Genomic DNA, 27697 nt, shown 5'->3' on the forward strand with positions numbered 1-27697 from the left:
ATGGCCACCGCCACCAGCTCTGTTGTTTTAGTAACCACCATCTCCACCAGGTCCGATGGGTTCACCTTCACCGGTCTGCTAACAATCTCTTGGTGTCTCCTTTATATGAATACTATTATGGTCTTCTCTGCTTTAACAGTTAAGTTTTTTAAAATCAAAACCCTAATTTCTTAAATTGGGGATTTTTAAAATCGAAACCCTAATTTTTAAAATTGGGGTTTTAATTGTAATACTCTTTGTTGGTTATAAGGAATATGGTTTGGGTAATAATTAGCATGTTATTTTTGTTTACTTGGATTTATCTTTCATTTATTAATTTTTTAATTTTGTTTTTCTATATGATACAACTATTATTTGAGGTAATCTTTGGTTTATATTTAAGGTACTTTGATTATAGATGAAATCTTGGGTATAATCAAGGGAGTTGCAGTGAAAAGTGTTTACTTGCATCTATTTAAGTGTATATTGGGTAACATTGCACCAAAGAGGACTATTGTGATATCAGTTTTGGTAAGTAGTAACAGCCACTGATAGTGGTACTTGTAAATGTCACTATGAGGGAATTAAGGGAGAGCATGGTAGGCTGAAACCCGATATTCTAAGATGTTGGTTCTGCCTACTGCCTAGGATAGACTTCGGGTCACTCCAGGGCCGGGGAGTGCCATATGTCACTACATTTTTTTCAACTTCAGTGCTGTGCATAACTAGAATTTTTATATGCACTTAGTAACTTTGGAGTGCTTGGATTTTGAGGCAGGTGGTGGCAAGCATTTCTAGTGTTACTGGTCGTATACTCAGCATGTTCATCTCCATTCGAATTAGCCTTTAAGGAGGTTGCTACTGGATCACTTCTGCTGGTTGATTTGGTTGTCGATGCCTTCTTCGCGATTGATATCATTCTCACTTTCTTTGTAGCTTACCTGGACAAATCTACTTATTTGCTTGTAGATGACCACAAGCAGATAGCTGTAAGGTACAATCATTTTCCCCCTAAAGTTTCAAATTTTTGTTGCCATAAATTTATATCAAATTTATTTTTATATATTTTATGTCCTGGCTCAAAGGGCTAATAAACCTTATAATTTACAGAAATATGTATCTAGATTCGATATATACATTTTATAACTTGGTGCTTGTCATTCGCAAACACCAAAGTCCTAGCATACCTATAAACATGCTCTTAGGTCGATGATAATTGACAACTACAGGGACTACTAAGATGAGCAGAATGTCATCGATCGATTCCTACTTTGATGCCTCTTGCATCTTTACGATATGGTTTTCTTGTTTTTGTATGTTAATGTATTCTTTGGTCATTTCAGTATGTTACACATCTATGGTTTCCCATGGATCTTGCATCAACGCTACCATTCCAGACAATATACCGTATTTTTGAAGGAGAAATGCACCGTGGAGAAGTTTTTGGTTTTCTCAATTTGCTCAGGCTCTGGCGATTGAGGCGTGTCAGCGAACTCTTCTCTAGGTATAACATTCCATGGCTATTATTAATATACACTGCAACATCAAGAGTATGAAATCATGTGTGTAACTAGTGTATGTGCATTTGAGGCCTAAATCTAGTGGATTTAGCTTTACTTCGATTCTAACCTAGTTGAATTGTTACTTACAACCTAGATTCAGGAGTTTCTCTGATGCTTCTCTCTTTTAAGCACACGCATTATCATTTAACTAGAGACTTGGCACAATTGACATGTGAAGAGGGATTAGCATTTTCTGTAAAAAGATTAATTTCAAAATATATTTTGACATATCTTTGAGATGAAAATGCAACTGTTTCAATAGTTTTTAAAATTATGACTCTAATCTAGAATTTTTAAATTTTAACAGATTAGAGAAAGACACACGATTCAGTTACTTCTGGACGAGATACTGCAAACTTATTGCTATAAGTATATACTTCTTTCTAACCACTTCATCTTCCTAAACCAAATACTGTTCTTCTTTCTATGTCCCTTCTACGTGTTAACTTCACAAATTATGCACATTATACAAGTGTGTTTGTAACACGAACACATGCATACGTGCACTCATTAATAAAGTCATGTCTAAGAGAAAAGAAATTTTTGAATTCCAATTTGGTAAAATTCTCTTGGGTCCTGAGTTCCAAATATTCAGATTGAGTTGAAGGTTAGGTGATCATTCATTTTGAAAAAGGTTTTGTTGTTGGATTTTCACAGGTGACATTATTTGCAGTGCACTCAGCAGCTTGTTTCTACTTCTGGCTTGCTATACACCATAAAATACCAGAGCAAACGTGGATCGGAGCTCAACTTGCAAACTTTGAAAATAGAAGCATCTGGTTGGGATATACTTATACGATGTATTGGTCAATTGTGACGCTTACTACAACTGGTTATGGAGATTTGTACTCGAAAAATACAGGAGAAAAAGTTTTCAACATCTTCAATATGCTATTCAATATTGGCCTCACTGCCTATTTGATTGGAAACATGACCAATCTCATTGTCCATAGTGCTATTAAAACATTTTTGATGGTAATGTCTCCTCTCTTTTCACCTTTAACTATCCTTAGGTCTGTTATGAGGTTTTAGCACTGTTTTTAAGAAACTCGAACTCTAAAATTGTTAAAGAATATTTAAATTCTAACTTTCGGGATTAATTTCCAAATATGCATTTTATCTGGACAACTGTAAAGAAACAAAGTTAAGAATGGCTAGCATAGCAAGCACATAGACTATATAACTTTCATTTGATGTTTTACTTTTGTAGAGGGACTCCATAAATGAGATCTTGAGGTATGCAAGTAAAAACAGGCTTCTAGAGGGTTTAAAAGAGCAAATGCTGGCACACATGCAACTCAAGTTCAAAACAGCAGAACTACAACATGAAGAAGTGCTTGAAGATCTACCGAAAGCAATCAGATCTAGCATCGCTCAGCATCTTTTCCATAAAACTATAGAGAATACCTACCTTTTCGAAGATGTCTCTGAAGACCTTATCAGCAAGATTGTAAAATGCGCTTCTATCTTCTTTAACATTTATTTTATAAATAAAAGATGTAAAATCCCTGGCTCTGTTCTTCCTAAATTTTTTTAATCTACTATTCATTGTCATTGAGATCATATAGAACTTTTACATGTACTTATGCTACACAAGTAAATTTACCTGAGCAGTATGCTATGCCTTTTGACTGACAGGTTTCAGAAATAAAAGCAGAATATTTTCCACCCAAGGTTGAAATTATCTTACAGAATGAGATACCAACAGACTTTTATGTCATCGTATCTGGAGCCGTGGTATGACAATGTAATTAATTTATTTTAATTAAGTGTAATTCAAAATCGTAATATCTGACAATCTGAAACTGCAGGATGTAATAACACATAAAAATGGACTAGAGCAGGTACATTTTATATCCATAATATTTGTAATATAATTAATCTTTGAATTTATCCAGAAAGAATTTCCCGGATGAAGAACTCTGTTTTGTACTATGGCTATCGTGCATTATTATTAAGCCAAGTCAACTGTATCATTTTTCTTTGTTTATTTGTTCAATAACCTGTCAACTTGTTCATCTGTTGCTTTGCAGTTAGTAACAAAATTAAGTTCAAAGAATATGTTCGGGGATATCGGGGTTATCTTCATATCCCGACTATGTATCTTTTCAATGTAAGATGTAGTTTATTTTGATGATGATAAAGGACCAGACTATGTATTTAAGCATGTATTCAAATCTATTATTTCTTTAGTTTACTTGAGTGCAAGTTCCGTATATTTGATATATTTTAGTTACAAAAGCAATTGTACATCACTTTTAAAGAACAAAAACTGATGTCAAAAAAAGTTAATGTACATACTTTTAAATAAAAAATTAATGTCAAAGACTGCCATGTTCAAGTATAAATTGAAAATAGGCATTACTTTCTTTGGGATAAAACTGATATTTATGTGACAATATAGACATCACTTTTTAAGAAGAAAAACTGATGTAAAAAAAGTTAATGTACATCACTTTTAGATGAATAATTGATGTCAAAGAATGACATGTTCAAGTCTAAATTAAACATAGACAACACTTTGTTTGAGATAAAACTGATGTCTATGTGTCGATATAGACATCACCTTTCACTAAAGAAATCGATGTTTAATATCTGATTTTACATCACCTAAATGAAAATACACGATGTCTATGTGGAAAAAAACATAGCTCGTCATATGTTTAATCTGTTGTAATAGGTGTAATTTATTTATTAAATTATTTATTTCTAACATTTTTTGTAAAAAACCAATGCATGAACATCATTGTTTTTCCAGAAACGATGTCTAAGCAAGTAAAGACATCGGGTTATAGCCGATGTCTAGAATAGACATCACCGACATCAACATCGGTTGCCAAACAACATAGACATCGGCCAAAAACCGATGTCTATGGACTTTTTTCTTGTAGTGTTTGTTCACTTGTAAAGCAGTTGTGAGCCAATTTGAGCTTCACAGATTTCTCAAATCGATATATATATATATATATATATATATATATATATATATATATATCTGGTGGATACATTCAAATCCACCAGAATGTTTTAGAGACTTGTGTTTTTATTACTTTGTGTTTAATTTACTTAATTCCTTACTCCATACTTTGCAAATCAAAACACCTATATATATGTATTGAGTTAGAACAATCTTATAAATCTCTAAAAGAAGCCAGATTTACATTCAACCCCCCCCTTCTGTAATTCTTGTTGTATTGTTAGGGAATAACAATTTGAATCAGAGCAAGATCTTTAAGGACAATGAGTGTAAAGATCACAACAAACGGCAAGATGAACAAGAAGGATGTTGGAGTTAAAATTCCTTTTCTGGATAAAGACAATTATCACTACTGGAAGGTGAAAATGCATCTACATCTTCTTTCTCAAGATGAGGCCTATGTGGATTGCATAGAGAAAGGTCCTCATATACCAATGAGAGCTGCAACAAGAAATGAACCATCAATTCCCAAGCCTAGGCATGAATGGTCAGGTCCTGATATTGAGCAAGTCAGGAAAGATAAGAATGCCATGAATATATTGTTCAATGGAGTTGATGGTGATATGTTTGATAACATCATTAACTGCAAAACATCCAAGGAGGTTTGGGACACTATCCAGATTATTTATGATTGTATTGAGCAAGTAAGGGAGAATAAGATGCAACTGCTAATTCAGCAATATGAGCACTTCCATTGTGAAGATAGTGAGTCTCTCACTGATATTTTTAGTAGGTTTCAAAAACTACTAAATGCTCTGAAGTTACATGGAAGAGTTTATCAAACAAAAGACTATAACCTCAAGTTACTTAGATCTCTTCCAAAGGAGTGGAAACCAATGACAGTCTCACTGAGAAATTCTCAGGATTACAAGGAGTTTACCTTAGAGAGATTGTATGGCATCCTGAAGACTTATGAGCTTGAAATAGAGCAAGATGAGAGGATGGAGAAAGGAAGGAAGAAAGGAGGGTCCATAGCATTGGTTGCTGAGTTAGAGAAAGAGAAAGAAATGAAGGTAGAATCTGTTGAGTCTACTTCGAAGGTCTATGAGAACAAGGGCAAAGGGCTGGTAGCTGAAAATGAAGATCATTTGAGCCAAGATGACATAGATGATATTGATGAGCATTTAGCATTCCTTTCCAGAAGATTTTCCAAGCTCAAGTTTAAAAAGAACTTTGGAGCAGCCAAGCCAAGTAAAAACATGATGGATAAATCCAAATTCAAATGTTTCAAATGTGGCTTGGCAGGGCATTTTTCCAGTGAGCGTAGAAAGTCAGATTCCAGCAAAAAAAAGTTTGAGCCTATTGATTACAAACAAAAATATTTTGAGTTGCTCAAGAAAAAGGAAAGGGCTTTCATTACACAGGAAAATGACCGGGCAACTGATGGATTGGATGAAGATGATGATGTAAGCTATGTCAATCTAGCCCTGATGGCCAAGTCTGATGAAATAAAAACAAGTTCTTCAAGTAATCAGGTAATCACCATTAACCTAGCACATTTATCTAAAGCTGAGTGTAATGATGCAATCAATGACATGTCTACAGAATTACATCACTTGAGTGTTACACTTAAGTCCCTCACTAAGGAAAATGCTAAAATTAAAGAAGATAATTTGTTTTTAAGTGAGAAGAATAATGTGCTAGAGTCTCAGTTTATTGAATTTGAAAAATTGAGAATTGAGTCTAAGATTGCTAAGGATGAATTAACTGAGTCCTTGAAGAAAGAAGAGATTTTAAAGAAGCAGCTTGAACGAGAACATGAAGTGATTAAAACATGGAAATCATCCAGAGATGTCCATGCTCAAATCACTAAAGTTCAAGGTTTTGAGTCCTTTTGTGATGCAGCCTGGAAAAAGAGTAAGGAGAAGCTGGAATCCAATTTAGTTGAAGGATTGCTAACAGATGTGGACTCGATGGATGGTGAGAATCATCCGTCGGATAATCAAAAGGATTATCCATCGAGTGACAAAGAGCCACATCCGTCGGCTGTGAACAAACCTGTGAGCAAAGCCAAGCTTGCCAAGTTGAATGAAAAATATGGATCAGTTTCCAAAAACTTTGTTTCAGGAGAAGCTAGTCAAGTGAAGAAGGAGAAGAAAGTGAATGTTGGTCATCTGTCCATCAAGCAATTGAATGACAGATTAGAAAAGATGGAGGTTAAAACAGAAACTAAAAGAAAAAAAATAGAAATGGGAAAGTAGGGACTAACAAACATAATAACTACACACCTGATAAGTATGCTCTAAGAAAAATCTATGTTAAGTGTGGTAGTGTTAATCATTTATCTGTTAATTGAAAATTTTCCATGCCTACTCCTATATCTGTACCCTCTTCTGTTAGGTCCCAATGTGTTTGTAAAAGGGGGGGTTGAATACAAACAGTACCGAATAATCGAATTAAATGCGGAATAAAAAATATGAAACAAAATTCAATTTAAATAAAAATATTATTAAACTTGAAAGGTGTTACAACAACTGTATCGATTACAAGGAATTAATCTCAAATTAATTATCATAAATCTAGAATAAATTCGACATGAACTTTTTCTATTTTTGTAATAAAAAGATTCAAATGCTAAACGCAATTTGAGATTAAGTTCTAGGGATTTTGATCCGCTAGATTGTTACACAAGAACAAGATAAATAATTCTAGTGGTTTGGATTTAACTTTAGAAACTAGAATTTTGATCTTGAATTTCTGCATATGAAAGATGATATATTTTCTTTTCCTTTCTGCTGTGTTCTCTTTTGTTGACTTGTGTTCTGTTCGAATGTGATGAATAAACTGCTTCTGCTTCTTTTTAATCAATAGCCGAATAGAATGAACTGGCATGACAATCTCTTTTGCCCAGCAAGACTTTCGGTAGGACTATCTCTTTGAACTGGCAAGACAATCAGAATGAACTAGCAAGACTTTCGGTATGACAATCAATTGTCATACCGATTGTCATAGTAGTTCAAACAGATTGTTTTTGCTGAAAATAAATAGATTTAAATCCTATACTAATTCTGGTAAGATAATCCTTTTGAATTAGCATGACTTTCGGTATGACTATTGATTGTCATACCGATTGTCATACTAATACAATCAGTTGTCTTGTTGAATTAAACAGAATTTTTAAACCAATTTAAATTCTAAAAATTCTTAATATTAATTCAGAATTAATTAATCAATTAATTCAATTAATCAAATAAATTAATCTTTGCAGATATAATTTATTTTCTTAATTAAATTATATGACTTAATTAATTAATAGAGAATTAATACTAATCTTGAGCAGCATCCATTCTTCTATAAATCTTCTGAAAATCACTGAAAATTATGAATCAATTCCACCACTTCAACGTTGACACTCGATGTACTGTCTGGTTCATGAGTGAGTAACTTCCGTGACGTTTCTTCATGTCTTGACTTTGATACTTTAATTTTCTTCAGATTAAATCCTTGTAATTAATGATACTCTGACGAGATCTCTGTCACTTGATTAAATCCACACTCTTGATTTATATCACTGAGGCTTGATCAATATCTTGAACTTCTTCCAGTGAATTAACTCCTCAAGTCTGTAGATGAACCTTGTTTCTGAATCCTCTGACAGATGTTACTCTGTGAGATCTCTTTTGACGGTAGATACACTATTTACTTATTACATTCTTATTTGAGTTGAGTTGAATCCTCGAATATACAAATAGGCTATGACATATGACTTAAATCTTCCTTTCTCAACATGAATGCCATGCCTTCTATTCCTATGAATGCTATGTCTGCTCAGAATATGAATGCACAATTTTCTAATATGCCATTTTCACCTAATCATTATTATGATGCATTTAGTATGCCACAAATATCATTTAGCATGCCTTACAGGAATAACATGTTTGCAAACAGTATGCCTTTTCCAGCTAATCAAAATGTGCATGATAATTCTGTTTTAATAACTAGTTTCAAAGGTCCAACTCAAATGACTAAGGATGAATCAGAAATTTCCAAGTCAAATGAGATCAAACCTAAGAAACCAAAAAAGAAAGCTAACAGGGCAAGACCCAAGGAAACTTGGGTACCAAAATCAACTTGATTTGGTTTTGATGTGTACAGGGAAACAGAAAGAATCTTTGGTATCTGGATAGTGGTTGTTCAAGACACATGACTGAAGATTCTACCCTGCTCACAGAGTTTAAGGAGAGAGCTGGCCCAAGTATTACTTTTGGAGATGACAACAAGGGTTATACTGTGGGATATGGCTTGATTTCAAAATACAATGTCATCATTGAAGAGGTTGCCCTAGTGGATGGTCTCAAACACAATTTTACAACACAAGCTTCTGAATTAAAGGTTACTGAATTGCCCTTATCACAAAGCTGGCTGATACTCAACAAATTGTGTTTGAGACAAACAAAAGAAGCAACAAAGTGGTTCTCACTAGAATGAAAAGGAAATGTGTATTTAGCTGACTTCAACTCATCTAATGCAAAATATGTCACTTGTCTTCTCAGTAAAGCAAGTCAAGATGAAAGTTGGCTATGGCACAAGAAGTTGTCCCATCTAAACTTCAAGACCATGAATGAGCTTGTCAAGAAAGAACTGGTTAGAGGCATTACTCAAGTAAAGTTTTCTAAGGTTGGATTGTGTGATGCCTGCCAAAAGGGAAAGCAGATTAAAGCATCATTCAGAAAAAAGCTTGATTCAATAATTGAAGAAACTTTGCAATTGGTACACATGGATCTATTTGGACCAGTAAATGTGTTGTCCATTTCAAGAAAAAGATTTTTCCTAGTAATTGTAGATGATTTCTCAAAGTTCTCTTGGACATATTTCCTAAAGTCTAAAGATGAGGCTAGTGAAATCATCATAAATCACATAAGGCAAGTCAATAATCATCCTGATTTTAAAGTAAGGAGAATCAGGAGTGAAAATGGAACTGAGTTCAAGAATTCTGTAAGGAGATCATTTTGTGAAGATAATGGGATAATGCATGAGTTTTCTGCAGCTAGAACTCCAAAACAAAATGGAGTAGTGGAAAAGAAAGAACAGATCTCTTATTGAAGCTGCAAGGACAATGCTTGAAGAATCAAAGTTACCAACATATTTTTGGGCTGAAGTTGTGAACACTGCCTGCTACACTCAGAATATTTCCTTGATTAATCAAGAAAAATGTATGACACCCTACCAATTGTTCAAGAACATGAAACCAACTCTGAATTTTCTTCATGTCTTTGGCTGCAAATATTTTATCTTAAGGAATCAAACTGATCATCATGGGAAGTTTGATGGTAAAGCAGATAAAGGAATTTTTGTTGGATATGTTGTGGGAAAAACATATAGAGTCTACAATCTTAGAACCACCATTTTTATGGAATCAATACATGTTGTGTTTGATGATAAAAAGATTGAAGGACTGCAAGATGAAGATTCTCATGAAAGCCTCAAGTTTGATAATGCGGAAATGGTTAGTGATGAAAGTGATCAAGAAACAATGAATAGGGATAATGAAGAAAAATATACAACTAATGAAGCACATAATTCAACATCTGTCGAGTTGCATAATGCTTCATCCATCGGGAGACAATCTGCCTTATCCGTTGGGAGACAATCAGCTTCATCCGTCGGAACACAAAGTACACCATCCGTCGGGTCATCAAGAAAAGCTGGAAGTCAGAATAGATCACTTACAAAAAGCTTTCCTTTCTCAAATAAAAGATTTACAAACTCAGGGGGAGTTTCTAATAATTAAAACTCAGTCACACATCAAGACAACAATGAGGCCTCTTTATCTAGAGCTAATCTACCTCAACAAAGAAAATGGACTAAGGATCACCCTTTTGAGCTTATCATTGGTAATGCATCTTCTAGAGTTCAAACAAGGAGAGCAACTCAAGAAGTATGTCTATATAGCAGCTTCCTATCTAAGGAAGAACCAAAGAAGGTAGAAGAAGCTTTGTTGGATGCTGATTGGATTTTAGCTATGCAGGAGGAGCTAAACCAATTTGAAAGGAATAAAGTATGGAAGCTGGTACCCAAGCCTAAAGGGAAGAATCCAATTGACACCAAGTGGGTATTCAAAAATAAGATGGATGAAAATGTCATAGTAGTCAGGAATAAATCTAGATTGGTTTCTAAGGGCTATTGTCAACAAGAAGGAATAGATTTTGATGAAATTTTGCTCCTGTTGCAAGACTTGAAGCCATCAGAATTTTCTTAGCCTATGCAGCTCATGCCAATTTCAAAGTCTATCAAATGGATGTCAAAAGTGCTTTTCTGAATGGAGATTTGGAGGAGGAAGTCTATGTTAGTTAGCCTCCTGGTTTTGAAGATCCAAATTTCCCAAATCATGTCTACTATCTTTTGAAAGCACTTTATGGACTGAAGCAAGCACCTAGAGCCTAATATGACACTTTATCAAAGTTTCTTTTGGAAAACCACTTCACAAGTGGTACTGTTGATAAAACTTTATTCTTTAGAAATGTTAATGGCTTTAGTATACTTGTTCAAATTTATGTAGATGATATTATTTTTGGCTCTATAGATAAAAAAACTTTGCAAAAAGTTTGCCAAATTGATGCAAAGTAAGTATGAAATGAGCATGATGAGAGAACTAACTTACTTTCTTGGCTTACAAGTTAAGCAAGTTAGTGATGGAATATTCATTAGTCAAACTAAATACATTCATGATCTTTTAAAGAAGTTTGATCTAATGGATTGCACATCTGCAAAAACTCCAATGGCCACTGCAACTAAGCTTGAATTAAACACTACTGAAAATTCTGTGGATATTTCAAGTTATAGGGGCATGGTTGGCTTACTTCTATACTTAACAACTAGTACGCCTGATATAATGTTTACTACTTGTCTTTGTGCTAGATTTTAGGCTGATCCTAGAGAATCTCACCTAGTAGCTATTAAGAGAATTTTCAGATATCTTAAGGGAACACCAAAACTTGGCATTTGGTACCATAGAGATTCTGGTTTTGATCTAACTGGTTATTTAGATGCAGATTATGCAGGTTGTAGAATAGACAGAAAAAGTACAACAGGAACCTGTCAATTTCTAGAAAACAAGCTTGTGTCCTGGTTCAGTAAAAAGCAAAATTCAGTTTCTACTTCTACAACTGAAGCTGAATATATTGCTGCTGGTAGTTGTTGTGCACAGATTTTGTGGATGAAAAACCAATTGTTGGACTATGGTCTGCAAGTGGATAGAATTTCCATTTTCTGTGATAACGCAAGTGCAATTTCCATCACTGAAAATCCAGTGCAGCATTCAAGAACAAAGCACATAGACATCATGTACCACTTCATAAGGGAACATGTGATGAATGATACTGTGGAACTTCATTTTGTTCCAAGTGAAAAGCAGCTTGCAGACATATTTACCAAGCTACTTGATGAATCCACCTTTTCAAGGTTGGTAAGTGAGTTAGGTATGCTTAATTATTCTTGAATCATTTCAGATATTTTGCAAGTTGTCATGCAGCTAGAAATTTAATTGATTTTTGAGCATTGGATGAAATTTTGGCTAAGTCAAAATTTACATCCCGACGGATGCTCATTATCCATCGAGTTTGATCATCCGTCGGTATATAAATTGTTAATAAAAATCAATTATTTTTCTGGAATATTTTATAACTCAACGGATAACTGATTTATCTTCATCCGTCGAATTGTCCCAATCCTAGCCGTTAAATCTCTGAACATTATCCATCGAGTATACTTACAGTTTGCAAGCATGACACGACGGATAAGTGACAGAATTTTTACAGGTTATTCATTTTTAAAATGGCTATTTTGGGAAATTTTCATTGGTCACTTTATTTTACTTTATTATTTTTGACAGTTTATTTCTGAGATAGTATAAAAGCATAATTCACTTTTATTCTATTCTTTTATCACTCTCAATTTTCAATTCCTCTAACTTCTTTCTTCTTAAAAGCAATCCCTCTCTCTGCAAATTTCAATCTCTAACAATGGCACCAGTCGTCAAAATCATGTCTCAAACTGGGTACATCTATGAAAAGAACAACTTCACGGCTCTAGTGAATAAAGAGATTCAACATTCTGGAAGTTACCACAAAATGATGGATTTTGTGAAAGGCTGCAAACTCAAATATGCTATATTGGAATCTCCCACCATCTACTGTGAGGTTGTAGAGAAGATATGGACAACTGCAGTGTACAACTCAACTGATAAGACCATCACATTCACTCTTAAAGGTAAGCAGTTTTGCACTAACAGTGACATTGTCAAGCATGCTTTAAAATTCCTGATAATATTGCCACTGCTCCACACACAGACACTGATATAGTTAACATGCTTAATTCCATAGGCTATGCACTCGCTACCTCTAAATTAAGTGAAATTAGAAGGTTGGGTCTTAGGAAAGAATGGAGTTATATGTGTGATGTGGTAACTAATGTGTTTTCTGGTAAAATTAGCAATTTTGATTCTATTAACATATCCATGCTTAACATGCTTTACATGCTGGTTACTGATAAGTACTTTAATTTCAGTGACTTGGTTCTGTTTGAGTTAGGCGTTAAGTTAGGAGAACTCAATAAGAGAGGTAAAAGTGTCTATTATGCTAGATTTTTCGTGATGCTTGCTAACCATCTCATTGAAAATATTGTGATTGAGAACCCAACCAACAAGCTGAATTGTTGGGTTCAAGAAAGGAGAATAATTGCAGATCTTAACAGTGCAGACCACCACAAAGAGGTGCCCCTCTTATATTTTCCAGTAATTGAGGGACCTCAGGTAAGTGAGGTAATTTTTACTGTCTCCACTCTTCCAACCTCACACATTTTTTTGCCTTCAAATGTAGCAATGGCATATGTGTCAATGACCAAACAGATGCCTACCCAAGCTACTAAATCACAAACTTCTAAATCCAAATATAAGAAAACCCCCTCTGATTTCTTTCAAAAGAAACCAGTTGCAAAATCTACTAAACAAAAAGAGGGGAGTGTGAAGGTGGATGAGAAAGGTGAGGGACAGGATGAAAATTAAAGAAACCCTAAGGATAAGGCTGGAGAGAAGAGTGTACCCAAACCTAGCCACACCACAATTTCCCAACAAACTGTGGTTGTTAATAAGGAAATCATCTCATTACTAGTTTCATCCTCCCAAAAGGATGTCACTATTGAAACAAGCTCCTAACCAGGAGCACAGGCAAAAAAGGGTAGGGACACTAGCTCACCACAAACTTATGCTAGAAAGAAAAGATCAAACACCCTTGGGGATGCACAGGGCACACACACAGTGCAAACTGGTGCTAAAGGCCCAGTCACTTCACCATCTCAAAGTCAGATTGATGTGGCTCCAATAAATGTGGAGTCACAGCCAAAATCTCTTATAATTGAAGCACCTGATACACCAAATTCTCCCACACACTCACTGGATGTTGACATAATAAATACATCACTTCCAAATTCTCCATCTTTAACTCTCTTGGAGAAGCTAAAAATCCAAGCAAGTGAGCATCATCTTTTAGATGATTTGTTGGCTCACTTGCCATTTCTTTCTGAGACTGTTGAAACAACTCTGCCTAAATTATCATCAATCTGCACAGAGTCTATAATAGTCTCCACTCCAAACTCATTTATTTCTTCTATCCCGATAGATATTCATCATCCATCGAGTAGTGATTGTATCCTAACGGATAAGCTTGACAGTAGTCATCCGTCGGATAGCCATACTACTGTCCCGATGGTTATTCCTCATCCGTCGGGTGTCTCTGCACAACTTAAAATTTCTTTAATTCTCACAAGTGGAGAATACTTAGTAGTAATATAATCACTCTTAGGACTGAGGGAATGGAGTGAATTGAGTGAGAGTCTGGGTTGCTCCCAGGAAAAAGGAGAGAAAAAGAGTGAACAAATGCAGTCCATTTCTTCAGGACTGGAAAAAGTGAGTGAGAGGAGTCCTACCTTAGATGGTGAAGGTGAGGGTGTGAGGGCGGGGAGCCAAGGGGAGACCTTGATGCAAAAAGAGAGAGAGAAATTGAGAGAATTGCAGGTACACGAAAAAGTAAGGATGGACATCATTCCTAGTGAGTCAATGAATGCCAGTGATACAGAAATGGAGAAACCATCTCGGCATGATCAAGCTGTTATAGGTTCCATCTCTTTGGATGCTGAGGCATTTACTCATCCTGTTCCAGCATATCAAATTTTGGCTGGACAGGGCAATGAAAATGCAGAAAGAATGTTAAACTTGGTGCATACCACCCAGTCAATGCAAAGAGGTAAGGATGCCATCACAGCTATGCCACCTAGAGCTGATGATGATGTTGACTATGGGACTGGGGAATCTGCTGATTTCATTGAAGATGATGGTGAAAATGAGGAGCTCTTGGATATAGGGGAGAATCAGGCACCAGCTCTAGATTTGGCCTTCCTTCATGGGCATTCTCCAAGGACTGTGATCTTCAACATTTTAAGGTCACTCTCATTCATCAAATTCAGTAAATACACATTGATATTCAATCTACCACAGATGCAGGCACCAGGCAGCTCTTACAGGCACAACTAAATTCTCTGCAACTGTATCAAATCCAAGGCCTCCAACACAACCAGGATATCACTTCTATCAAGACAGAGATCAATCAAGTAAAGAAGGATATTTCTGAAAGATTAGATGCCAAACTTCTAGAAGCCACAATGATTGATATTAAAAGGCAGCTAAGGAAGAACACTGATCTTTCAACCAAGGTGGATTCCTTGGATAAAAGAATGATTGCTATGGAAGCCTCTCTAAGAGCTATACATCTACATCAAGCACATCAAACAGACTTGCTCCAAAAGCTAGTGGCAGCACAAACCTCTTCCTCTACTCAACTTGCTGATAACAAAAAGGGGGAGAAAGAAAGTGCTATTGTCCCTGAAGGGTTTTTAGCACATAAACGCAACGAAAACGTAAATTTAAATCTTAAAAAAAAACTGAAACCCTCCGCAGGATCCATGCGAAAAATAATATTTAATTCGTAGTTCAGTATGTTTACCTTAAGAAGCTTTACGTTAATGAAAAGATGGAGGTCTTTAATAGCGATCCAAAAATGATGAACGGAAATCCCTAGCAGCTGCTCCTCAAGTGTGAAGCACTCCACCGGTATCCACCAAGAGTACAATGTGATGGAGGAGGAAGAGGTTGAAAGAATTAGTTGCCTCCCTCTTGTTCTACTTTAGAATTAGGGTTTCTATTTGGGTTGAGGCAAGTAGAGTTTATAATAGTATATTTATAGGCAAAATTTTCAGCTGAAAATTTTCCATAAAATATTATTATTATTAACCCTTAATTGATGATTCTTATTAACCAATTAACTAATAATTAAAACACCTTTTAATCATTAATCCCTTTTCTAAACACTTTAGAAAAATAATTCTCTCACTTGATTTAATTTCCAAAATTAAATTCTTAATTAATAATATTAGGAATTAATTAAATCTCATTTAATCAATTAATAAATCTGCTAATTAATTATTTATTTCACAAATAAATAATTACCATCCATTATTAATTAATTCTTCCACCAATAAATTATTCTCTTTTATGGTGTGACCCTGTAGGTTCAATATTAAGCCGATAGTAGAAATAAATAATAATAAAACTATTTTATCATTATTTATATAAATTCTCTAATTCATTAAATATGATTAATTAATAAATTAATCATATTTATTCTACATCGTGAGGGATACTTCTCAGCATATCGCGACTATCCGGATAATACGGATTCACTGCTTAGAATACCAAGAACCTATTCAGTGAGTAGTTACCGTACAATCAATTCCTTCTACCCTGTAATGTCACGATTAAATACAAGGTATGGAACTTGTGTCAAGCCTATCTTATTTAATCATTTGCTTTCCCATTCACTATGCTTAGTTCTATTTAATGTAAATTAGAAACTCCTTTCTAATTTCATTCACTCTCGCCAGAGATTCCTGAACTAGCATAAGTGGATCAGCATTGAACATTTTCTTCCTTCACTGGAAGGGGTAGATCCTTTATTGATCATACACTATCTTCGTGTACAAATTCCTATACCCAGTAGAGCCCTTATAATTGTCCCTGGAGACTAAGAACTAAACCAAAGCATAGTTCAGTGTACACAAGATGACTATGATGACCTCAAGTCTAAGGATACTTATACAACTATCACTATGTGAACATCTGCTGGCACGTGAGTGAACTCCATCAGTTGTTCATCTGTGTGAGTCATGTTCAGTGAACTTATTCTATAATAAGCACCTACATACTAGCTATAGTGTCAACACACAAATGTCTGTGAGAACAGACATCCTTCATAATGAAGAAAGCATAGTATGTACCGATATTTGCGGATTACTAATTACCAATTAGTAATCCTACAACCAGGAAATATTTAAGTTCAGAGTTATCATCTTTTTAGGTCTCATTATTATGATCTCATCTTAATCCATAAAAAGCTTTACTCTAAACTATGGTATATTTTATTTAAACACTTAAATAGATAAAGCCCGTAATAAAACCAAAATAATCTTTTATTAATATCAATGAAATCAAAACAGATTACATAAAACTTATTCCAAAATCATCATACATGATTGGACTTAGGACACATCTCTTTCAATCTCCCACTTGTACTAAAGCCAATCACTTTGGTATCTAATACCCATCTTTTCTTTATGACGATCAAAGTGACTTTGAGAAAGTGGCTATGTTAAAGGGTCTACTATGTTGTTATGTGTGTCAACTCTCTTGACGTTGACTTCTCCTCTTTCAACAATCTCCCTAATCAGATGAAAGCGTCGCAAAACATTTCTTATAAGAAGTAGGTCATCCACATACAATACAAGAAATGTTACCGCGCTCCCACTAACCTTCTAGTAGACACATGGTTCATCTATGTTTTTGATAAAACCAAACTCTTTGATTGTCTCATCAAAACGGATGTTCCATCTACGAGAAGCTTGCTTTAAACCATATATGGTTCGTAGCATCTTACACACTAGGTGTTCATTTCCCTTGGAAAGAAAACCCTCTGGCTGTGTCATATACATTTCTTCTTCAAGTTTCCTATTGAGGAAGGCCGTTTTCACTTCCATTTGCCAGATTTCATAGTCGTAGTAAGCAGCAATCGCAAGCAAAATCCGAATTGATTTTAACAGGGCTACAGGCGAAAAAGTTTCATCAAAGTCAATCCATTGCCTTTGTTTGAATCCTTTTTCCACGAGCCTAGCCTTATAGGTCTCCACCTGGCCATCTGCTCCAATCTTTCTTTTGTATATCCACTTGCATCCAATAGGCTTAACACCTTTCAAGCGCCTCAACCAGAGTCCATACTTGGTTGGTATACATAGATTCCATTTCGGATTTCATGGCACTATGCCATTTCTCTGAGTCAACACTACTCATAGCCTCATTATAGGTCACAGGGTTGTCATCATCAATGATTGACAACTCATTGTCATTCTCAATGACAAGGCCATAATACCTCTCAGGTTGGCGAGACACTCTCCCTGACCTACGAATGGGCTGTTCCACAGATGGTTGTTCAGTCTGAACAGGTGTTTCCACTTGATCCGTAGTAGTTAGTGCTTCTTGAACTTCATCAAGTTCAATTTTTCTCCCACTGTTTCCTTCAAGGATAAACTGCTTTTCCAAGAAGGTAGCATGTCTGGAGACAAACACCCTATGATCGGTGTAAAAGTAATACCCTAAAGTCTCTTTAGGATATCCCACAAAATTACATTTTACGGATCGAGATTCCAGCTTATCTGAGTCAACTTTCTTGACATAAGCTGGACATCCCCAAATCTTAACGTGTTTAAGACTCGGTTTCCTTTCTTTCCATATCTCATATGGAGTTTGAGGAACAGATTTGGAAGGCACCTTATTCAGTAAATATGCTGAGGTTTCCAATGCATAACCCCGCAGGAATACTGGAAGATTTACATAGCTCATCATGGACCGAACCATGTCTAACAAAGTTCGATTTCTCCTTTCAGATACCCCATTCAACTGTGGAGTATATGGAGGAGTCCACTGGGAGACTATACCATTTTCTTTGAGATAAGCTAGAAACTCTCCATTCAAGTATTCACCACCTCGATCTGATCGAAGAGTTATAATACTATGTTTGGTTTGTTTCTCCACTTCATACTTATATTCTTTGAACTTTTCAAAGGCTTCAGACTTGTGTTTCATCAATTACACATATCTGAATCTAGATCGATCATCTATGAAAGCAATGAAGTATGAAACTCCACCCATGGCTTGCGTAGACATTGGTCCACATACATCTGTGTGTACCAATCCTAGCAAATCTGCAGCCATCTCTCCATATCCACTAAATAGAGATTTGGTCATTTTACCCAATAGAAAAGACTCGCATGTAGGATATGATTCAAAATCAAAGGGGTCAAGTAACCCTTCCTTATGCAATGTCCGCAGTCTATTTTCACTAATATGACCAAGTCCGCAGTGCCACAAGAAAGTGAGATTTTCATCATCCCTTTTTTTTTATTAGTATGTTCAATTTGTAGTAAATTATGCTCTACGTCACATACATACAGACCATTGTTTAAAATACCACTTCCATAAAGAACGTTATCTCTAAGAATTGAACATTTATTATTCTTAATAACAAACGAAAATCCAGCCAAGTCTAACATGGGATAGAAATAATATTCCTCACAATCGAGGGAACAAAATAACAATTATTTAGAACAATAGTCTTGCCCGTAGGCATATGTAAATGAAATTATCCTACAGCTTCAGCAGCAACTCTTGCTCCATTTCCCATCCGTAGAATCACCTCCTCTTCTTCAAGAGTCCTACTTCTCCTTAGTCCCTGCAACGAATTGCAAATATGAGAACCACATGCGATATCTAATACCCAAGTAGAAATTTGACTTAGTGGCATATTAACTTCGATCATGAACATACCTGAATCAAAAGCGGTAGTCTCACTACCCTTCTTCTTCTTCAATTCTGTAAGGTAAACCTTGCAGTTCCTCTTCCAGTGCCCCACCTTGTTACAGTGAAAGCAAACAGCATTGCTCTTGGGGTCTTCAGCTTTTAGTGGAACCGGCTTTTTTCTCACCTACTTTCTTCTTCTTGGAAGGGTTCTTCTTCCTTTTCTTAGGATTGGAACCTTTACCAATTAGAAGAACAGAACTCTTCTTAGGGAAAAATTCGATTCCGCAGTCTTCAATATGTTGTGGAGTTCAGGCAGGCTGACATCCAGCTTATTCATGTGAAAGTTTACAACAAACTGCGAGAACGAACTTGGAAGTGATTGCAAGATCAAGTCTTGGCTCAGCTCCCCATCCATGGCAAAACCAAGTTGTCCAAGACGTTCAATCAAATTGATCATCTTAAGTACATGGTCATTCACAGATGATCCCTCAGACATCCTACAACCGAACAGTTCCTTCCATATCTCATATCGAGCTATCCTCCCTGCCACATCATACAACTCTTGTAGATGCATAAGGATAGTGTGAGCATCCATATGCTCACGTTGCTTCTGTAGCTCAATGTTCATGGAAGCTAGCATGATGCATTGAGCAACATTTGCATCATTTATCCACTTACGATACACAACATGTTCATCATTATGTGCATCGCTTGCAGGTTCAGTAGGCTTAGGCGAGTCAAGCACATATTCCAGCTTCTCAACCCTGAGAACAATTCTCAAGTTTCGAAGCCAGTCAGCAAAATTAGGACCAGTCAACTTGTGAGCATCTAGTATACTCCGGAGTGATAGTATAGAAGACATAACGTATATAGTAAATCTGTAAATGATGAACACATAACAACACTTATTAAATATTCAATTTCATTTAAAAACACTATATGAATCGGGTCTTTATTCATAAGTGGCTCCAACTAGTTTATCTAATTTACATAACCTCTAAGTGAAAATTAAGCATTCATAATGCTAGTAGGAATAGGGATCCTACATTCCATCACACAACCTCGACTATAGCTCAAAACATCATGTGATGTTTAATAGGCAGACAACTCTTGTCAATTACATCTTATGTTATTCCCTAATAAAAATTTAGCCTCTTGAATAATTGAGTCACGGCTGTAGCACGACAAACTCAATATTCTAAGTCAAGTCTAACCCAACATTTCGTACAATTGAATCAGTCTCCAACGGCCCATGGCTGTATCACGTAACGACCTTTAGATTCTAATTCAATGTACACATCTTTATGTAATAGACAAGTATTTCTTATTTCGAAATCAAAGCCCTCGGCTGTAGCACGAAATGACAATGATTTAAAAATAAGAACTACTTTCTACCATGTTGGAAGGCTTTGACCGACACAAGCCCGTTTAGTCATTGGCCAATTACTACTTGATATCATTTAATTTTAGAGGGATTTTATTATGTTACAATCATACTCATATTATAAAGAGATTCTTCCTTTTAAATTAAATATTTCAAATCAATAATCGATAATCAGATGATTCCCAGATCGGGGGGAGCATTGTCAAGAGGCGTCACTTAATACCTCTTTCTTACAGATAGAAATCTGCTTTTGACAGAATCATCCTTTCTCTCAATATTGAAAATTCATATTTAATTACGTGTTTCATAAACACAAGAATCTCATGATTGTATTCATAATATTATTGTTAAGGCAAGAAACGATTCCTATTCTAGATTTTCTAGAGAACGCCTTATATTGATTTAAGTTCACCTAAATCTATCATCGCATTGTAAACATAGGCATATATCTCATATATAAAATTAAATAAACAAGTAAATGTAAATTGCAATAAAGTAAATGTGTTTGGCTATGGCCCCATCCTATGTGATCTTTATCAAGCTCATGATAAAGATCAAGGTCAATCTAATATGGTGATGGAAATAAATACAACTACTTATTACATAAGTCTTCTTCTTTGTTTAGACTTCTTGTATGCCTCGTCTTCTTCTTTGTATCACCTCCATTGGATAGCCTTCTTGAGTCTTCAATTACATTACATAGATTGAAAGTAAAACTAATCTAATAAACTAACAAGAATAACTCGAGTTACATTCGAGATTTATGATTACAAAGATTGACGATATGCAAGTCGTATTTAAAACCAAAACCAAAACCATTACACTAAGGTCGAAAGGCCATAACCATCCACCATGCTCATACAACACATAAAAGCATGTTAAAACACATAATCTGATCTTAACATATCATATTATCCATGATCTAATCATAAAAAAAGGACAAAAATCAGAAAAATCAGAATCAAATCAGAAAAACAAGAATCCTTGTTTACGGGCAGTAAACGATGTCAAACGCCTTACAGACGAGTCGTTGATAGCTTCAGCTATCTGTTTTATTCTGACGCTCGTTTACCTATGGAATAGGGTATTCGTTTGCGTAAATCGGACACCAGACCCAGATTTCAGCAAATCTGCAGCAGCCAATTCAGAATCCGTATCTAATATGATTCTCATAATTAGAACAAACACAAATCATGTATATATCAGTATATATACAGATTATATAATCATCTTATGATTATACAACTCACATGAATATTATATATTCAAAACCATACATAAATAAGCATATTATATCAACATCAAATCATGGCGAATCACGTACATGCTCATATACCGAAAACAGTTAAACACATAAATGAATTAAAAACTTTTCGCAAGTAGCTCCGATGCCATTGAAGGGTTTTTAGCACATAAACGCAACGAAAACGTAAATTTAAATTTTTTTTAAAAAAAACTGAAACCCTCCGCAGGATCCATGCGAAAAATAATATTTAATTAGTAGTTCAGTATGTTTACCTTAAGAAACTTTACGTTAATGGAAAGATGGAGGTCTTTAATAGCGATTCAAGAACGATGAACGGAAATCCCTAGCAGCTGCTCCTCAAGTGTGAAGCACTCCACCGGTATCCACCAAGAGTACAATGGGATAGAGGAGGAAGAGGTTGAGAGAATTAGTTGCCTCCTTCTTGTTCTACTTTAGAATTAGGGTTTTTATTTGAGTTGCGGCAAATAGGGTTAATAATAGTATATTTATAGGCAAAAATTTTAGCTGAAAATTTTCCATAAAATTTTATTATTATTAACCCTTTAATTGATTATTCTTATTAACCAATTAACTAATAATTAAAACACCTTTTAATCATTAATCCCTTTTCTAAACACTTTAGAAAAATAATTCTCTCACTTGATTTAATTTCAAAAATTAAATTCTTAATTAATAATATTAAGAATTAATTAAATCTCATTTAATCAATTATTAAATCTCCTAATTAATTATTTATTTCACAAATAAATAATTACCAGCCATTATTAATTAATTCCTCCACCATTAAATCATCCTCTTTTATGGTGTGACCCTGTAGGTCCAATATTAAGCCGGTAGTAGAAATAAATAATAATAAAATTATTTTATCATTATTTATATAAATTCTCTAATTCATTAAATATGATTAATTAATAAATTAATCATATTTATTCTACATCGTGAGGGATACTTCTCAGCATATCGTGACTATCCGGATAATACGAATTCACTGCTTAGAATACCAAGAACCTATTCAGTGAGTAGTTACCATACAATTAATTCCTTCTGCCCTGCAATGTCACGATTAAATACAAGGCATGTAACTTGTGTCAAGCCTATCTTATTTAATCATTTACTTTCCCATTCACTATGCTTAGTTCTATTTAATATAAATTAGAAACTCCTTTCTAATTTCATTCACTTTGGCCAGAGATTCCTGAACTAGCATAAGTGGATCAGCATTGAACATTCTCTTCCCTCACTGGAAGGGGTAGATCCTTTATTGATCATTCACTATCTTCGTTTACAAATTCCTATACCCAGTAGAGCCCTTATAATTGTCCCTGGAGACTAAGAACTAAACCAAAGCATAGTTCAGTGTACACAAGATGACTATGATGACCTCAAGTCTAATGATACTTGTATAACTATCACTATGTGAACATCTGCTGACACGTGAGTGAACTCCATCAGTTGTTCATCTGTGTGAGTCATGTTTAGTGAACTTATTCTATAATAAGCACCTACATACTAGCTATAGTGTCAACACACAAATGTCTATGAGAAGAGACATCCTTCATAATGAAGAAAGCATAGTATGTACCGATCTTTGCGGATTACTAATTACCAGTTAGTAATCCTACGACCAGGAAATATTTAAGTTCAGAGTTATCATCTTTTTAGGTCTCATTATTATGATCTCATCTTAATCCATAAAAAGCTTTACTCTAAACTATGGTATATCTTATTTAAACACTTAAATAGATAAAGCCCGCAATAAAACCAAAATAATCTTTTATTAATATCAATGAAATCAAAATAGATTACGTAAAAGTTATTCCTAAATCATCATACATGATTGGACTTAGGACACATCTCTTTCAGTCCCAATCAGTCAAGAGGGATCAAGGAGTGAAGGGGAGCATAAAGTGCTAAACATCCAAGTCAGTAAAGTTATTATGCCAACAATTGCTTTCACAAAGCCACCGGCCATGGACAATATTGATATCATAAATCTGGCAGCAGCAAAACTGAACACAGATGATAAACTGCTAAAGATTGATGTAGCAGCAGCTGATAAGGAGTTGAAAGAAAAGTGGAGAAAGATAGATGTAGAGATTCAACAAAAGTTTGGGCCAATTCAGAAGCCAGACAAAACATTCATTCATTACTCTCAAGTCAAGAACATTTCTGTGAATGAAATGAGTATGAATTATCTGGAAAAGGCCAAACATCTTGCATCAAATCTTCAAAAGCATATTTCATCATGAAGCCTTAAAGAAACTACTTAAAGTTTCCAGAAAAGAATCCTATGGATACTGTGTATGAGACACCTAGGCCAGATGAGAAGAAACTATTGGCTAGGTCAATTGCCTTCTACAAAGATCCAGCTGATTCAACACTCAAAAGAAGATTAGCCAAGATTTACAGAAATGGTAAGGAAATTTGTGTGGTGGCTGGACACCCTATATTGGTGGAAGCTAAGAAGGAAGAGAAAGAAAGAATCAGGCAAGAAAAGAAGCAAGCTGCTCTGGATGCTAAAAACCTTAAACAAAAGAAGAAGCAAGCTGCTATCTTGGCCAAGCTTCAAGCTGTAAAAACCACAACAGAAATTCCTGTAGAACCAACTGTAATTGCTGAACCTAAGGATCAGAAAGTGCAAGAAGAACCACATCAGAAAATAAGATTCAGATACAAGCTCCACTCCAAAGGAAAATTGGACTTTAATGATGAGGAAAAGGAAGACTAAATTCCCAAAAAGCCTACAACTACAACTCGTATATTAAAACCCTCAGTGGTATTTGAAGAATTCAAGGTGGTTGAACCAACAAGGAATATTTATGGTGAGCCAATTATTCCTAAGGATGAGCCAGTAAACTGGGATAGTTTGCCAATTCCTGAGCTAAATTTACCTATCTTCAAGACAAAGAAGACAAAGACAAGAGCTAGCAAGAAAGTGAATCCAGTGATTCTCAAATCCAAGACCCTAGTCAAATCTAAATCCACAGTCAACAAAGGAGATATGTTTTACATCTATGACATCAAAGAGTTTTCAGACATTAACCTCTACTTAGATGAATTGGAAGAAGTTAGAGGAATTAATGCTCACAGACATCTCCCTGAAAGACTGGTATTCAAATACAATGGAGGAAAAGAGATGATATGGCCACTTCACATGATTTTTCTAGAAAGCCATTCTGTGCTAATAAAGATCTACTCATCTTTCAAAATGAACTTTGGATACCATATCACTGCTAGAAGATTAGTTCTAAAGAATATTGAGGAGATGAGGAGTAATAGAGCCAAAGATGCACTTCCAAAAACTCTATTTATTCCCTTCATAGGAAGGAGAGTGCATTTGAGGCCTTATTGGTTGATGGAATTCAGGGATGAAAAAGGAGTTAGAAGATTTTTTAGATTGGAGGACCAATTGAGTATCTCTAGCAATGAGACTCTGTTGGAAATGCAAGGAATGTTAGATCTCTCAGAAGCTAATGAACTTGAATTCCATAGACAACTTCAAAAACAGATAGAAGAGAACAACAAGAGGCTTGGGAAGAAACCTAGGCAATCAAGGAAATAGACTTATCTGCTCAGACTAGAGGAGCACCTTGATAATGATTGTGAGCTATTCTTTGTATACTTTGCATTGTCCAATTTTCAGTAAATTTTGCAGCACTTATCAGTTTCATCTACTATTTTCATTCTGTATTCTTAGAAGTGTTTTGTTGTCATTAAGTTTCTCTTAATTTATGGCTACAATTCCAGTAGACATAAATTGGCGGAGATTGTTAGGAATATATTGTGAACTTGATGATAAATCATACAAAACACCTTAATAAATTTAACTTAGTGAATATTGTAGCACTCGACGGATGATCAAATATAGTCCCGATGGATGATTCAATATAGTCCCGATGGATGATGATTTGATATCCATCGAGTGAGTAACTTATGTAACAATAAGTATTGTAGCACATTTCTGCAAACAACTTTGTGTAGATTCTGTAGTAGCATATGAGTCATGTTGACTACTAGTAGATATGCAGAATAGGTTGATTAATTGTAAATATGAGATGTCTTGTAATTCTATATAAATGAAATGGAGTCAAGTGTCAAATAGCTACCCGACGGATGATCAACAAAGCTACCCGGCGGATGATCAACAAGGCAACCCGACCGATGACAAGCATGTACCCGACGGATTATCAATTCAAACATCTGTTGACAGTGATTATACAATCACATGCGTTGGGTGTTTGTAAGAAGAATGTACAAGCCTGTTTAACAGGAAGTGAAGAACAAAGAAGCATTACCATTTCCATGCATGTTAAGAAGATTTTCAAAGATGCTGGAATAGAGTAGTGAAGTAACATGGAGTTTGACTTGATAGTTTTGTTTTATTATCCTGTCTTATTACCATGTAAACTTGGTGATATATAAACCAAGTATATCTAGTAGAATAAAATCAACTAAGCAAACACATTTAGAAGAGAAATAGAAAAAGCTGTACTTGTCAAGAATTTCTCTGTAGTTTGTTTGTTCACTTGTAAAGCAGTTGTGAGCCAATTTGAGCTTCACAGAGTTCTCAAATCAATATATATATATATATATATATATATATCTGGTGGATACATTCAAATCCAACAGAAAGTTTTAAAGACTTATGTTTTTATTACTTTGTGTTTGATTTACTTAATTCCTTATTCCGCACTTTGCAAATCAAAACACCTATATATATGTATTGAGTTAGAACATTCTTATAAATCTCGAAAAGAAGCCAGAATTATATTCAACCCCCTCATCTATAATTCTTATTGTATTGTTAAGGAATAACACATAACCATGGTGAAAGTAAACTTGCTCAAGTGTATGAAAATTTGAAGATATTATAAGAAATAATAGCTTGAAAAAAGATGATACACTTAACTCAGAGGCAGCAAGCCTGACATAGATTATATGTATTTTCTGAGTAGCCTCTTTTATCAATCAGACCACCATACCATAACAGGCATCCACTTCTGTTTGTAGCATTTGTATTTGAATAAGCCGTGCAATTACATTTCTTTAGACATTCTATTTCACATTTTGCTCTAAGTGCCTGTGTATCTTTGGTTTTGAATCTGTTTTTGCAGTATGGTAGCAGCTTTATGTCTTTTTTGATAAATGATTATGTCTTTATTGTATAGTCGTAGTTTTATGTCTTTTTCTGGTATAAATTCTGTAATGCTGAATATTACTCCCTCTATATTGATCGAGATCGATCAGGCTTTAAAAACCACAATTTTGCGTTGATCATCTTAGTAGATTTGATTATTTAAATACCCCTATTTTTCAGGCATTTAAAGGACTAATTGTGTACATTTTTGACAAAAAAAAGGCTTATCGGAATTTTGAGCATCCAAGCGATGCTCAAATATAATTAATCACTCGTAAGCGAGAAGAAGGGCGGGAATATAAGTCAAACACTGAACAAATGAAAGAGAAACTTGTAAGTATATTTTATTGTATAGAGCCTTTTTATATTAATGGCATATTTAGCTACTGCACTAACGAATTTTTGCAGGCAAAAATTCAAAAGTTGATGGAAGAGGGAAAGGAGGCTGAAGCAAATGCAGTTGCTTCTGATGGAAAGGCCCATGCACCAAACTGA

General features: G+C 35.0%; 1 protein-coding gene across 1 annotated transcript; it reads left to right on the forward strand.

Moving 5' to 3' along the window:
• Positions 1 to 27697, forward strand: LOC141679865 (potassium channel KAT3-like). Its single transcript, XM_074486239.1, has 10 exons — positions 1 to 50; positions 758 to 995; positions 1323 to 1483; positions 1849 to 1910; positions 2176 to 2516; positions 2752 to 2991; positions 3180 to 3278; positions 3353 to 3385; positions 3575 to 3654; positions 27586 to 27697. The coding sequence occupies exons 1-10, from the start codon at positions 1 to 3 to the stop codon at positions 27695 to 27697; spliced, it is 1416 nt and encodes a 471-aa protein (XP_074342340.1).

This window comes from Apium graveolens, chromosome 8 (genome assembly GCF_009905375.1).
Source record: "Apium graveolens cultivar Ventura chromosome 8, ASM990537v1, whole genome shotgun sequence".
Lineage (NCBI taxonomy): Eukaryota > Viridiplantae > Streptophyta > Magnoliopsida > Apiales > Apiaceae > Apium > Apium graveolens.